Raw genomic sequence first — 16,199 nt, forward strand, 5'->3', positions numbered from 1 at the left:
TTTTCCAAGATATAATAGACCAGTAAGTATGAGGAGCAAGAACAATAAAAAAATAATGCCTATCATGTATCTTTATCCATGGTGAAGACATAGAAATCATTCAGATATTAGCAGAGTGATAAGTCTTATAGTGACATTTAAATCTATCCTAGGTATTGCTGTTTGGCACTGGGACTAGACAACAATGACACTCATTGCTTGCTGGGGAGGAGTTTTCTTCTTCCTGTTGGCAAGTGAAGATGCTTGCTGGCAAAGTCTGTCGAAGGATTGAAGTGTTCCTGTGTATAGGGACCCTTGCAAAGTTCTCAGATCTCCTCCACCTGATCTGTTTAGACCGGGGTACTAACAACCTTACCATTGTGGTACAGAAACCAATAAGCAGAAATGTACCTACCCAACTCCAAAGCCATCGGGCGAGCAACATTCCCCGTGCAATACTTGTCTAACATTTTGTAAATGGAATATCAGGCATAACATATCCAATCTATGAAATACAGCACGTAGAAAATGTAGAACATGTAGAAAATAACAGAAAACCGGTCAGTGGTCATGGTGGTCCTCACAATATATAGGTCAGTATGCATTTAAAAGTTAAAGTCAAGACTGATGAAGTGCAAGACTTGTTACCAAAATGTTATTGGTGCAACACATGGAGCAGCTGACAGACTGTTTCTTATGGAGTTAACTTTGTGGTCCCTGTGTGTGTCTGAGTCCAGCAGAGATGGATAACTTTTTTCTCAACCTGTATTTAAACAAAGACTTTGGAGTTCATCAACCTCCCACCAAAATTCACAGCTGCTGAACACACTAATCCCCTCTCCCTTCCTTTATGTCTTTCAATGGGCTCCTTGCTTCAAAGACACTTTGGGAAAGGACTTTGCAGAGTTTCGTGGAACTCCCTCAATAGAAGTTAGTGCAAGTATTATTCACAGAGGAAGTGGCTTTACAAACAAATACAGCCTAACAATCCCCTCTTCCCTCCCAAACACACACATGGACACAAAAACATTCTAGCCCCCAGACATGATGTTATCTAAAACAGGATTAGAGGCCTGATCTCTCAATGCGGTGGATCTGCCAACTCTGTCACCTCTCTGTACCTTTTGTCATAACAAATCCTACTCCTGAATGCAATAAATGCTGGCCTAGCTCTGTTGCATCCGGATGTTTGGGGACACAAGTAACAGTGAATGCTACTTTGTCACAAGACAAAATGTGTTCTCATTTAAATATGCATGGATAAGAATGCAGTGGACGCAATGCACAGGGAACATGTCATGTACATTAGAAAATCCACTGAGTATGAATACAACGAGGGAATAAGGATTTTCCAAGACCATTTACAGAAAAACTGGCTGTATCTTTGAGGTTGAGACTGCAGCAGGTTTTCTTGCATTTTAGCAAACAAACTCCTAACCTTTCAGCTGCAGCGGTATTCCTCATACAGCGGACGCATTGCACAGCCAGTCTATAAGGATGGCCTGCTCTTGAGTTATTTGTAGGGATGGTACAAACAGAGATCGGTTCAGGTTCGTACGAACCCGAACCCTCGGTAATGATTCCCGCTGTCTGCCCGCTCCGTGCAGCGGGCGGATCCAGCGGGAGGACCGCCTGGAAAACTGGGATACAGCCATAGCCATAGGCTGTATCCCATTTTTCCCGGCGGTCCTCCCGCTGTATCCGCCCGCTGCACGGAGTGGGCAGACAGCGGGAATCCGATGCCGAGCGTTCGGGTTCATCCGAACCCGAACCTCGGCGGGTTCGGACCATCCCTAGTTACTTAGTATCTGTACCACTCGGAAATGCTTAACCCTAAAAAAATATATATTATTGATATATACACTCACCTGCCACTTTATTAGGTACACCTGTCCAACTGCACGTTACCACTTAATTTCTAATCAGCCAATCACATGGCAGCAACTCAGTGCATTTAGGCATGTAGACATGGTCAAGACAATCTCCTGCAGTTCAAACCGAGCATCAGTATGGGGAAGAAAGGTGATTTGAGTGCCTTTGAACGTGGCATGGTTGTTGGTGCCAGAAGGGCTGGTCTGAGTATTTCAGAAACTGCTGATCTACTGGGATTTTCACGCACAACCATCTCTAGGGTTTACAGAGAATGGTCCGAAAAAGAAAAAACATCCAGTGAGCGGCAGTTCTGTGGGCGGAAATGCCTTGTTGATGCCAGAGATCAGAGGAGAATGGGCAGACTGGTTCGAGCTGATAGAAAGGCAACAGTGACTCAAATAGCCAACCGTTACAACCAAGGTAGGCAGAAGAGCATCTCTGAACGCACAGTACGTCCAACTTTGAGGCAGATGGGCTACAGCAGCAGAAGACCACACCGGGTGCCACTCCTTTCAGCTAAGAACAGGAAACTGAGGCTACAATTTGCACAAGCTCATCGAAATTGGACATTAGAAGATTGGAAAAACGTTGCCTGGTCTGATGAGTCTCGATTTCTGCTGCGACATTCGGATGGTAGGGTCAGAATTTGGCGTCAACAACATGAAAGCATGGATCCATCCTGCCTTGTATCAACGGTTCAGGCTGGTGGTGGTGGTGTCATGGTGTGGGGAATATTTTCTTGGCACTCTTTGGGCCCCTTGGTACCAATTGAGCATCGTTGCAACGCCACAGCCTACCTGAGTATTGTTGCTGACCATGTCCATCCCTTTATAACCACAATGTACCCAACATCTGATGGCTACTTTCAGCAGGAAAATGCGCCGTGTCATAAAGCTAGAATCATCTCAGACTGGTTTCTTGAACATGATAATGAGTTCACTGTACTCAAATGGCCTCCACAGTCACCAGATCTCAATCCAATAGAGCATCTTTGGGATGTGGTGGAACGGGAGATTCGCATCATGGATGTGCAGCCGACAAATCTGCGGCAACTGTGTGATGCCATCATGTCAATATGGACCAAAATCTCTGAGGAATGCTTTCAGCACCTTGTTGTATCTATGCCACGAAGAATTGAGGCAGTTGTGAAGGCAAAAGGGGGTCCAACCTGTTACTAGCATGGTGTACCTAATAAAGTGGCCGGTGAGTGTATATACACACACATATACACACACACACACACATATACATATACATACTGCCATGGGAGACCAATCGGTGTACCACAGATGAAGCTACAGTTCTTCACTTCTAGTCATTTGAAGGGGTCAGATTCCTGTGTGGAATTTCCACTATGGGAAGACTTTGCTAAATTAAATTTGGTTAGTAAAAAATAATTTAAAAAGAATGTAGAGCTGGGCAGTAAGACCTAAAAGTCAAATCAAATATTTTTTTCCTAATTTTTGTGATTGCATTTTAATCAAAATTATTTTCTTTTTGTCAAACTAAACAAGTACATAGAGACAATGTTTTTACTGAAGTGCAGACACAGCTACTCTATAAACATATATGGTTTACCAGAATAGTTTAGTTTTAATTTAATAATTGTTCATTTTATAAACTTGTGGAATAGATGTGCATACCATTTTTAAAAAAAGGGGCCCAATGCACGAGGCAGAGGCACGACCTCCCTCTCTCTGCACTCACCATTTCTTCCAGCACACTAAGAGCCCTTTTACATGGGCTGGTCTTTGGGCAAATGAATGTTTCCAGGAATGCTCATTGCTGACATTTCATTACTGTTGGCTGGAGTTGGATGCATCCCTAGGGGGCGCTGGAATTTCAAGGCAGACTTAGGGCTGCATCCATCTTCATCAGTAATCAAATGCTTGCTACCCACTCAAGTTCGGACCAACCCAAGCGTGTTCGAGGTTCACTCATCTCTGGTACTAAATAGAGATAAGCGAACCTCGAGCATGCTCGAGTCCATCCGAACCCGAAATTTCGGCATTTGCTGCTGCGGTGGCTGCTGAAGTTGGATAAAGCCCTAAGGCTATGTGGAAAACATGGATATAGTCATTGGCTGCATCCATGTTTTCTAGACAACCTTAGAGCTCTTTCCAAGTTCAGCAGCCGCCACTAATCAAATGCCGAACGTTCGGGTTCGGATGGACTCGAACCCGATTCGCTCATCTCTAGTGCTAAACTGTTCTGTTGTGTCATTCCTTTTTATGTCATCAGCTTCACTGAATTGTCATTTATCAATTTTATGGGAAATACAAATATAAACCAAAACAGACATTTAAGGAAAGGTGACAGACAATGCATCGTAACCATGCTTTCCCACTTATGTATCCAATAAATAAGTAGGTCATGTTAAATGGTTTATTCAGTATGTTGTGCTTTTATAAACAGATCTTAAATAATGCAATAACTTAAAATGATAGACACTGCAGTAGCTACCTGAGTGTATACTGTATATTACAAACACACTGTATTCTTACATAAGAATGAGGCTTAAAGGGTTCACACCGCTGGCTGGAATTCCGGCATGGCTGCAATTTGTTTAAATATAGTAAAATCTCTTTAATATATAATTTGAGACTAAAGAACATCTGTCAATCCAGCCTTTCCAAGGACTATTACAACCAGCACTAGCCGCCAAAAATAGAATGAAACCAAACAAAAGCCCTGCTGCATATACAGTACAGAAAAAGCAGGCAATGAGTAAACAGCAATTCTTTTCCTGACGTTCTTAGTAATAATAATAATCACCGCAAAGACAGAAACCTTAAAGGGGTTATCCCAAGATTAAAAGATATCCTCAAGACAGAGGATACATAGTTGATCAATGGCAGTCTCCCCCGATCATAAGAATAGAGATCAAATGTCCTCCAAATGAATGGATTGGTGATAATGGATGCTCGGCCACAGATTGATTGACTGTTTATGTAAATTCTGATCATATCTAAGCTCAGTGCTTAGTTATCTTTGGGAGTCTCATAGAGAATGAATGGAGTAGCTGCCGTGCATTCCCACTGCTGGGGACCCCATCAATCAGCTAGTTGCCCTTTATCCTGTACATAGGGGACAACTTTTAATTTTGGGACAGCCTCCTTTAAAATCCTATGCCATAAAATTAATAGGTAATCCAGATTGTCTTTGAAAGCAGACATGCGCCCCCTTGCATCACTGTGGCCTTTTACCACAAATACTGTGACCACCAGTTTTGTCCTGATCATAAATCAGACTATTCCAAGCACAAACTGGAGCCATCTTGAATTTGTGACAACCTTTAAGACTGAGATAAGTACTGTACTTAAATTTTTTGGTTCTGTAAATCACCAAAAAAAAGGTTAGTGCTAATTTTATAAGACTGTACAAATATCAAGATGGCACACTGTTAGATCCATGTTCAAATTTGCTCAATAATCTATACAGAGAAGAATGTATTGTATTGCATTGCTTCCACATCTGCACCAGTATGGTACAAACAAAATCACCCATTCTTCAGTATGAAAAGGTTTTACTTTGCCAGTTCCTGAGTGTGCATCTGTAATGTCCGTATTCATTTTCAGGGCTACACACCCAACTTGCTGGCGATCGTCATAATGACCTTTAAAATGGGCATAAAACCAGAGACTTCACTGAAGTTGCTGCCACTGACTACCTGTGTGTGTACAGCAAGACCATGCTGGTAGTTGCGACCCTCTATACAACAGGCAATGTCGTGTAGCCCAGCCAGAATACTCGGTGATAGCTAAAAGTAAGAAAATAACAGCATTAAATCTCTACACAAAACATAAAGGCACTGAAAACTAGGGATAAGTGAATCTACAGTAGTAACAAAGCAAAGCGATTCATTAGGCTCGGCCACCGGCTCTCAGGTTTTGGCTTTAGGGAGAGGTTTTCCAGGACTGCATCCAGCTTTTCCAAGCACCTGGAGCGGAGTTCTAAAGCAGCAGCCTGAGAGCTGGTGGCCGAGCCTAACTAATTACTTTTCTTTGTTACTACTGTAGATTCACTCATGTCTATCGAAAACAGAACTTTACACATTTTTACAAATTTATTAAAAAAGGAAAAACTAAAATTTCAGATGGACATAAGTATTCATACTCTTTGCCATGACACATGACATTTAGCTCTGGGGCCTCCCATTTCTCTTGATCACAGATGTTTCGGCCCCTTTACTGGAGTCACGTGTGGTAAATTCATCAGACTGGACAGGACATGGAAAGACCCAGCCCTGTCTATAGTCTAAGGTCTCACAGCTAACAAAAGTATTTTACAGTTAGCCATGAGGAGGAAAGAACTGCCTGTAGAGCTCTGAGCTGCAGCACCTCACCAATATGGGCTTTATGGTAGGACGGCTGCAATAAAGCCTGGAGTTTTTTTTTGTTTTTTTTTTCTTTTTTTTGGGGGGGGGGGGGGGGGTGGAGTCTAGTCAGGGGAAAACGCCTAAAGGACTCTCTGACTGTAAGCAGTAATCCCAAAATTGTGACATCATACCAAAGACGACTGGAGGCCGGAATCACTGCCAAAGGTGCTTCACCCAAGTACTGAGTAAATGGTCTAAATACTTCTGTCAATGCCATATTTCTGTTGTTTTTTTTTTGGCTCATAAATTTGTAAAGATTTTCAAAAACTGGTTTTCACTTTGTCATTATAAGGCAGTGAAGATGACCCATTGGCAAAATTACAATTTCATTCATACCTGGGCAGCAATGCCTGGATCTAAGGTGTCAAGGCAGGGCAGGAATTGTAGTTTTGCAACAGCTGGAGTGCTGTTATCACTCTTATAGTGCAGAATGATGGGGGATATTATTATTATTATTATTTTAGTGCAAGAGGACTCAATATAATAAGTGAAAAGGTATCTGAAATCTTTCCAAATGCATTGTATGTGATAGCACAGCAATGATTCAGCTAATATGATAATCTATGAAGTTCTAGCTTTATTTAGCTTTTCCTAAACTACTCTGGAAAAAATAAAAGCTGAGCTCTTAGTTATTATGGGCAACAAAGTATTATTAAATGATGGCCTATCTTTCAGCTGCCCGATTTTTTTGTTCTCAGCTGCTAAAGAAGTCTGGTAGCGGCTTACCCCACCTGTCCTGTCAGGACGCACGATTGCTCAGCCAAGCTGAAGTGTCCATGTACAGAATGACAGTAACACCATATTAAATACTCACAGTATTCTCTCTCAGCTTGTCGTACAAATACTCCAATCTCTGCAACGCGTCTTCAAGCTTCCTTTTAGTTTTCTGCAGACACATTGAATTACAGTCTCTTTAAAACTACATCGGCACTTTTTGCAACAGGATTTATAGCATATAAGTCACAATTAACAGCACATGTTTTTCAAAATTAGATTTTACATTCAGTTATTCAGTAATGGAAGAAAGAGGATATATAGGATTCTGCCCCTTAAATTTGTAGTCACAGACTGCATTACATGCATCTTTCTGGGATCTGCTGACTGCCACAGAGGGATTATTCATATGACTGTAAAGAACTCGACATGTCTCTGTTTTCAGCCCATGTCTGGCATTTCTGGGGGGGTTGACACTAGCGCTATACCCTCCTCTACAATTCAGAATCCTAGCGGATCAGTCATACTTCCCATTAATTTAAATTGTTTTTTTTTTATTGTACTCCGTTTGTCAGAGTTGTGCTTGGTTTTTATCAAATCCGTCATTGTTCTGATTTTTGGCTGGACATAAAATTTGTGCATGCAAAAATTCTTTGTCCATCCAAAAAAAAAAAAAAAACGCAACACAAAAGCGCACTTCTGTTTTTTTTCTTTTCATTATAGTCAATGAGGATGGATCGGAACAGAAGGTATTTCCATTTACATCTGATTATTTTGCAATCAGTTTGTGCTCATCCACTGAATTAATATGGACAGATCAGTTTGCCAATGAGAAAACCACCAGTGTGAACGCACCCTAACACTATTAGTTGTTCTAGTTTTCATAGCTCTGTCCTTAATTTCCCCAAATATTAGACCGATTGAATGGTGATGTGCCCTAACTCTAGCATTATCTGTGTAAGCGGCACCACAGGGAAACACCTCATCTTTCACAACCTACATTAATAGAAGAGAATGAGCTACATCACTATTTTCTACATAGACTGGAGGCCCATACAGAAGAAACTCAATATATGTATTCAGTGCTAGCTTTTGTCTCTGAACCTATTTAAGACTTCATACAAGCAATTTTGTGTGCTGGGAAAGCATTATTCATCCTGCTGAGCCTCATCCTTCCTGCTGCTTCACCTAGGATGCCTCCCCTCAGGCAGCTGTGTAGATAAACCAGCCTAATGGCTCCTCTCTTCTACTCATTCCATTTAACATTCTTTTTCAGCTGCCCAACAATCCTTCTGTGCCCTTCCAGCAGAACACGGCTGCAATTCAGGCCCCTTATTACTTAAGGAAGAGCTGTAACTAATCTTGTTGTGCATCTCACTAAAAGACTATGGCAAAACTATTGAAGGGAACTGCATTGTTGGAATAAGCTTGTATAGTAATAACAGGGCACTAGTGCAAAACTTAGCACATATTTTTTGTAAATCCGTCACAATAACATGGCCTGTAAAGTATATACTGTATAGGTTTAAATGAGAAAACTTACTGGGTCAGATGCCACTGCAGAGCAGCGCTGAACCAGTCCACTAAATGTTCTTTGTAGTGGGAGGTGCTCTGCAGGTAATTCCTTTTTCTCTATTTTTTCAACTGGCATCCGGTGGAACTGGAAACATAACTGTGTGTGTTAGTAGTGATATGCAAAAATACATACATACAAATACACCATTTCAACTATGTAAAATTCTGCAAATGTATTTATTTTTCTTGTTGCTTCAAGAATGGACTTAAACTTTGGTGCAAACTGAGGGACTAAGATGGAGATGACAAAAATGGTGATCTCCATTCTCATTACACTACTGTGTCTATCACAGAGCTATTGGATTGTATGTAAAAGTCATGCTCACACTCCTGCACTAGAATGCCATAAGCAAGGGGGAGATGATACATTATCTTCATTCTCTGGGTTGTTACCATAACAACAATAGCACATTTATTTTCCAACCTAAAAAACACTAAAAACATTTTCCAAAAAATGAATAGGCCTAAAAGTTTCCTTTAAGCCCCTTTGAGCCAAGGGGTTAATTCATGTAAATGCGGTGATTAGGCCGTGCCAGCATGAAATGGCGGACCCCTGCTACACATAGTAACAGAGGGACACCCAGTATAACGTGAGGTCTCTTGTTATGCTGGCAGTGCCACACCAAGATGTACAGTAACGTCTTGGTGCAGCAAGGGGTTAACAAACAACCCAGCTGTGCTGTTACTATAAAGCCCTGCTCTGCCATCCATGCATACCTGCAAGCTTGCTTCCTTAGGTGCTCCAGGGGGAGTATGACTGGGATCCAGATTGCTGCTCCCTTTGGGCGGGAGGTTTTCTGGCTCAGAAGGCAGCTTCATCACTGGAGTTGTAATAGGAGCTGGAGGGATCAAAGGGTTTGACTGAAAATAGAGCAGAGAGAGATTTAAAGTACAACTTTTACATCAAATCAACAACAAAAAAAAGTGTCTCTTTTCAATTTGATGCAGAAATGCTCCCTTCCATGATACAAATGGTATTTTCCTTCTTTCCCTATATATGGTCCCTGTAAAGGTTTATTCACATGATGCAAATTTGTTGCGGATATTTTCTTTTGCTTTTACTTATCTGACTTTTAGAAATTTTAGTGTCCCAATAAAATTTGGTAACAATATCCATATACAGCATTGTTGGCATTTAGGTTTGACCACTTCCTGTGCAGCTTATGGGGTGTATTAGGGGTGATGTGTTATTCCTGGAGAGGAGAGCTTCAGTCACCTCCGAGGGAAGAGCACAGACACGGCCGCCTGTTCCACAGCAGGAGTCATGACTGAAGCTATTAGAGACGAGTAAACTAACTTCAGCTTTCTGGAAGGATTTAAACCCATAACTAGAAGTTTTATGGCATGTGAGCCTGAGAGGTGAGGACATTCTTCTAGTTTGGCTAAGCCACGTAGTCATGGAAGATTCTTTCCAATAAGGCCACATCAAAAGGAGATGGTTTTAACAAGCAGATAATCCTGTTGTAGTGAGCACAGCCTGCAGCCGATTCCCAGCCAGGCTGTCTAAAGATGTGTCAGACACAGGAAGGTGAACATGCAGCAATGCAGAAAGGATACTCCATACCCACCTACACTTCATAGGACTTCTACTATCCTTATTAAAGGGATCAAAGTTTATGCCACATTGTGATTATAATAGTTCCAACATGTTCATTTTCTGCCATTACATCAAAGGGAACTCATCACCAGGAAAATGCTATGTTGACTATCGTCACTAAGTTATGGAGCAGTAAGAACGGAGTAGATTGATTAGAGAACGATTAGCTGAGGAGCGAGCAATCTTTGGCTCAATGTCTGACCAGTGTCTTTCAAAAGTTTAAAAATCATTGGCAGTGCATTGCTCTGTGTAATAGCTGATGCACCTGCCGACAACTGTTTAAAGGGGTACTGCAGCATCGATCTATAGAAAATAATAAAGAGGTTATTCTTACCTCTCCAAGCTCCCTCCTGCCGTGACTCTGGCCCTCGCTGACCACAGCCACCAAAACCGGACTCTGCACTGACAGCTTACTCAGCCAATCACTGACCAAGACAGGAGAGCAACGTGGCCAGCGACTGGCTGAGCGGGCTGTCATAACAGAAACAGGTTCATCAGCAGAAGCTGGCAGTCGCAGCGGTCAGTGGCGGGCACAGAAACACAGCAGGATGACATCCGGGAGCATGGAAAGATAAGCATTTATTTATTATTTTCTATAGACTGATGCCGGAGTAACCCTTTAAAGCAAGGGTTGCACGAACATCACTATGTCCATAAAGCCCTGCCGCATGATTATCAAACAATGTAATCGGCTCAGTATGGACGTACCGATCTAGCAGATAGCCGCAAGCTTACCCCTTGGGTTAGGCCATCTAATATGGACCTAATTTATTAATTGGAATCCCTGCTCATTCTGGGTTAAGGAGTCCTGCGGATTACTAGACTAATTACCCATAGAAAAATTTATGAATTCAGGCAATAAACGAAAAGTTATACGAGATCCCAAATATATACACATTATAATATATACAGCGGTACCTTGGTTTAAGAGTAACTTGGTTTAAGAGCTTTTTGGTTTAAGAGCTCACAGTTTTTAAAAATTGTGACTTGGTTTAAGAGCATTGCTTTGGTGTAAGAGCTCCCTGTACTGGGTGAGAGGGAGAGTGGAGGAGGGGCATCGGCTGCACAGCGGGGTCTACAGCACTGTACTCTGACCCAGGAAGTCTCTCTCACCTTCCAAATCATAGCAGATCCACTTCAGGCTGGGGCTTGCATCAAGGGATAATCTCTCCATAGCTGTAACCCCTCTCTTACCAGACAGAGTGCTGCTATACTGTGCTCACATCTGTCCTGCTCATTCCTTCATGCTCCCTACAGTCTCTGTCAGCCCTTGTGTTTTCCATCCTCTTCATTATGGTACAGTAACTGTTGCTGTTTCCGAATCTTTGTTTCATCTGTTTTATATGTTATTCAGAATAATAAATCATTATTTTTAGGGTGTGGAACAAATTGTCTGCATTTCTATTATTTGTTATTGCTTTGGTTTAAGAGTGGATTTGGTTTACAAGCACGGTCCCGAAACGAATTATGCTCGTAATCCAAGGCACCACTGTGTGTGTGTGTATAATATATTATACACACACACACACAAATGTGTGTGTGTGTGTGTGTGTGTGTGTGTGCTCAGCTCTTCCTGCTCTATAAGATGATGCAAATAGATTAAAGCGAGACCTGAGAACAATAAAGTGGCTTGTAATTATATTAAATATGAAATAATAACTGCTTATGTATCTACTGATACCATAAGTCTCTATAGGCTGCCTGCACACAAGAGAAACAATGCTGTGATGTCAAGCCCCCTGTTCCTAAAGGTGCATGTCATGCTGCATAAGCCAGAAGTAGGCCGAAAGTCTTCCCTAAAGTGATCACTCATGAACAATGAAACTGGTGGGTTTATGCTATGAATGTATAATAGGTGAGAGCCCCCTCAGGTAAGGTGGTCATTGAGGATGAATGGAGAGCACATATGCACAACTCTCTTCATTTCAGCCTATAAGAGTAGGCTCACTCTCCATTCAATGCTTTACCTGGTGGAACAGGGGTTAGAACGGTCCCAGGGCTTTACGGTTTAAAGCTAGAGCAAAGGTTACACACATCTTACCTTCTTCCGTTGCATACTAGCTTTTATAGAGTAGGAATCTGTCCAACTTTCCTGTTCACCTGCTGAGAAAACCCAATATAAGTTATAATTATATGAATGCTATGGCAAACTTTATATGAGAGATAGCGGGCTTCTTTCTGCTATCGCATTTAATTACAATATAACCTGTTGTGCTCCTTGTGAAAACATTGCTAGTATATTCTAAATGCTTAACCCTATATTTCAGTCTTGTGTCTGGTGTGCTGTTGGGTAGAATCTTACAACATACATGTTGTTTCAGGTAACTTCAGAATGAGCTGTTATGTGTGCATACACATGGGGATTAGCACCATTTCATTTTTCACCATGTTTTTTTTCTCAATCTCTAACTTTCAGTTGCCTGTGATTAGTAGGTGAAGCCCAACATCTATGGTGTCTACCATACACTGCACACATAGAGGAGGGGACCCTGCTCTCCTATGTCTCTATACAAACCTTAAGTAGCACCAGTAGCATGGAGGATGTTATAAAGCAGCAGTGAACGGTGTAATCTGTGAATCAGGCCCTGGGATGAGGCTGAATACTTACAATTGCTTCTTGTGCACTGTTGTCACAGTGCCTCTGTCTGCCTCCGCTCTCTGAATTCACTCCCCCCACTGATTCCCTCCTTACCCCTCCCATCTCCATAGACTTATTTGGATAGCATGTAACCAAATCTCTCTCTAATCTGTTTTGTAAACATAAGAATTTGGCTGTTTTTTCAGAGGTAATGAAAGTTTAGCATGAAAGAGGAGTACAGGAGTTTAACAAGAGGAGAGACTTTCATTTTCTTTGATTGGATAAATGGACATGGTTTCTTTGATTGACTTGTACTATTTATTTGCGAGGGGGAGTGGCACAGTCTGCATAGCGGGGTCTACGGGACTGTACTCTGACCCAGGAAGTCTCCCTCACCTTCCAAATCATAGCAGATCAACTTTAGGCTGGGGTTTGTATCAGGGGACAGGACTGTGAAGTTAATCTCTTCATAGCTGTAACCCCTCTCACCCCGGACAAAGAGCGCTGCAGATATGTGCCCACATATGTCCTGCTCTTTCCTTCGTGCTCCCTGCAGTCTCTGTGTTTCTATCCTCTCCATTCCTGCAATAAGCAGCTTGCACTTACACTCAGCTATACACACTGCTGCTATAATATGCCTGCACTTACAATTAGCTATACACACTGCTGCTATAATGTGCCTGCACTTACACACCACCATTCACACTGATGTATAGGAAAGTCTCTGTCCTCCTGCACAGCTCCACGATTCTCACTTTCTCATTGGTCCATGCTAAACACACCCCTTACCCATTGCTGTCATGTGACCAGCTCTGCTTCTCTATTCTAGCCTGTTGCACTACGCTACTGCGCTATCGGGATCTACAGTTCCATCTTGTATCTACAAACTGCTGCTGTGTTTTCAGGTTTATGCACTTACTATACATAACACTCTCCTTAGGATTGCTATACTGGACAGTATCTTATAATATCACATTACAGCTGTTTCTTATTGTTTGTTTCATTTATTTTACATGTTATTCAGAATAAAAAAAAAATATTTTTGGGGTGTGGAACCAATTGTCTGCATTTCAATGATTTCTTATGGGAAAATTTGCTTTGCTTTAAGAGTGATTTGGATTACAAGCATGGTCCTAGAATGAATTATGCTTGTAAGCCAAGGCACCACTGTATTCCTATCTTGACATTTATGGCATAACACTGCACATCTAAAGCTGCCATACAAAGCACAAACATAAATGTAACTTGTATACAAGGACAAAAGCTCATTTCCTACTGGACTTGAAATTGTTGACTGAAGTAGCGCTGTACACTAAACTTGGACGTGCAGTAACAAATAGCATTGGCATGCTGAGTAAAGGAACTTTCTTTATGCAAGAGGTCAAATCTCAAGGAACTGATTAACAATGATTGCTTTAGGGAAGCACATAAGTCTGGATTGTGTAAAATATATTTCTGCCCAACACAGCCAAATGTACACCAGGTACAAAACATGCAGCTCATGTTTTACATAAAGCTAATCACTAGACAAAAAGCAGTAAAACCCAGAGGGGAGATTTATTAATAGTGTTTTATACGCATACATTCCATGTGAAAATGGCAGCATACTGTACACCAATATTTTGCATTAAAAAGCCATCCAATTTTCAAAAGCATGGGAAAAAAGGATGTGGATGTGGCTATTCAATGCAATTAGTTTAAAATACAGTTTTACAACTTCAGCAGTTTTTATTAAAAGTATAAAAGCATAACCATATAATCCACTTTTTTGGCACAACTTGCTTAGTAAATCCCCCTCATTGTGAACATACTACAAAGCGTATTGGCATTTCACATTGTGTACCTGCAGAATCTTGTCTGTTCTCCAGCCAGGGAAAGAAACCTAGAAATTAACCGGTCATTCAGATACATGAAGTCAATCTTGATAGAAAGTGGCGCCCCTGGTAAAAGATTTTACTTTGCAATTTGGATTCAAATCCTACCTGTATTGCTTTAAAGGGGTTTAACTTGTTTCTAGAGTAATTTAAGTGGCAAATAAAATATTCCCTATCATAACAAATGTCATTATATTTTCTGTACTTTAGAAGTAAATGATTGTTTAGCAACAACTTTTCCTCTACATAGATATAAAGAAAAGCTGTCAGCATGCCTGTCACTGCTTTATGCCATTCATAAAGGATGACAGGTTGCTTTTAAGATTCTTAAAGGAAACCTGTCAGCACCCAGGCCCTACTCACTGTACCTTTTGGTAATTTGTCTGTGCAGTGGATGATGCACAATCTCCTACTGTAATGAAGAGTCAAAGAGGAGTTGTGGCTCAGCGTTTATGCAGCACTCTGGCACACCTCACCACTCCTTCCTCCTCTTCATGAATAATCTCTGCTTCCCGACCTCTTGCTGGCTCAGCTGTCAACCAGGATCTCTGATTGCAGATCATTCCTCTGTAGGCAGTTTATGTCTGTAAAAAACACTCAGATATAGTTGAATTTTGGAGCCCAAATGGGTTGGAGCCGTGGTCTAGGGGTAAATCACCTGTCTAGAGAGCATCAGCAGTTCTTTCTTTGGTTCAAATCCCCTGATGGAAATGAAATATATAGGTCTTTATTAGAGATGAGCAAACTGGGTTCGGGTTCGAGTCGATCAGAACCTGAACATTCGGCATTTGATTAGCGGTGGCTACTGAACTTGGATAAAGCTCTAAGGTTGTCTGGAAAACATGGATACAGCCAATGACTATATCCATGTTTTCCACATAGCCTTAGGGCTTTATCAAAGTTCAGTAGCCACCGCTAATCAAATGCCGAAAGTTCGGGTTCGGGTTCATTTTTAGGGCTATGTTCCCACACTGTATTTTTGCTCAGTATTTTGCAACCAAAACCAGAAGTGTACTGAAAACACAGAAAGGCTATGTTCACACACTGTTGAAATTTAGTGGAAGGCCAGCATTTAATGGCAAATAATGACCATTGTTTTAAAAAAAAACAGCATTTGTTTGCCATTAAATGGTGGCCATCCACTAAATTTCAAGATAGCCTGTGTTTTTAATACACTCCTGGTTTTGGTTGCAAAATACTGACAAAAAATACTGTGTGGGAACATAGCCTAAAAGCACAAAGAATTTCCCATTAAGGTCCAAATTACGTTCAAAATTTATATATATATATATATATATATATATATATATATATATATATATATATATATTTATTTTTATTTTATTTTTTTCCCCATTATTGTATTGAAAAACTAAACTATTTTGGACCTGACTGGGAATTCTTTGCACAATGATACAATAATGAAAAAATTTAACAATTATATTTCATTTTCATCTGGGGTTCGAACCAAAGAAAGAGCTGCTGGTGGTCTCTAGACAGGTGAATTACTCCTAGACCACAGTTCCCACACAGGCTAGGAGATTCAATTATATCTGATTGCAGATAAGTCCTCTGTTGGCAGATACTGACTGATAGCGTGAGTAAGTAGAAGGCCAAGCAGCACTGATTACT

General features: G+C 41.1%; 1 protein-coding gene across 4 annotated transcripts in view; it reads right to left on the reverse strand.

The window, feature by feature from the left end:
• Positions 1-4,222: 4,222 nt before the first annotated feature.
• SEC31B (SEC31 homolog B, COPII coat complex component) overlaps positions 4,223-16,199 on the reverse strand; it is a 67,365-nt gene continuing 55,388 nt past the window's right edge. The window contains exons 22-27 of one of the 4 annotated variants that reach the window (XM_069980560.1): positions 14,537-14,575; positions 12,157-12,215; positions 9,236-9,379; positions 8,487-8,603; positions 7,044-7,115; positions 4,223-5,611 (exon numbers count right to left, since the gene is read on the reverse strand). In XM_069980560.1, coding sequence (XP_069836661.1) covers positions 5,432-5,611; positions 7,044-7,115; positions 8,487-8,603; positions 9,236-9,379; positions 12,157-12,215; positions 14,537-14,575 — 611 coding nt within the window. In that variant the 3' untranslated portion in view covers positions 4,223-5,431. Of the gene's footprint in view, positions 5,612-7,043; positions 7,116-8,486; positions 8,604-9,235; positions 9,380-12,156; positions 12,219-14,536; positions 14,576-16,199 lie in introns of all 4 variants that reach the window. The other 3 variants (XM_069980559.1, XM_069980562.1, XM_069980561.1) reach the window with 3 other exon arrangements.

Source organism: Dendropsophus ebraccatus, chromosome 8, assembly GCF_027789765.1.
Source record: "Dendropsophus ebraccatus isolate aDenEbr1 chromosome 8, aDenEbr1.pat, whole genome shotgun sequence".
In the NCBI taxonomy this organism is placed as follows: domain Eukaryota; kingdom Metazoa; phylum Chordata; class Amphibia; order Anura; family Hylidae; genus Dendropsophus; species Dendropsophus ebraccatus.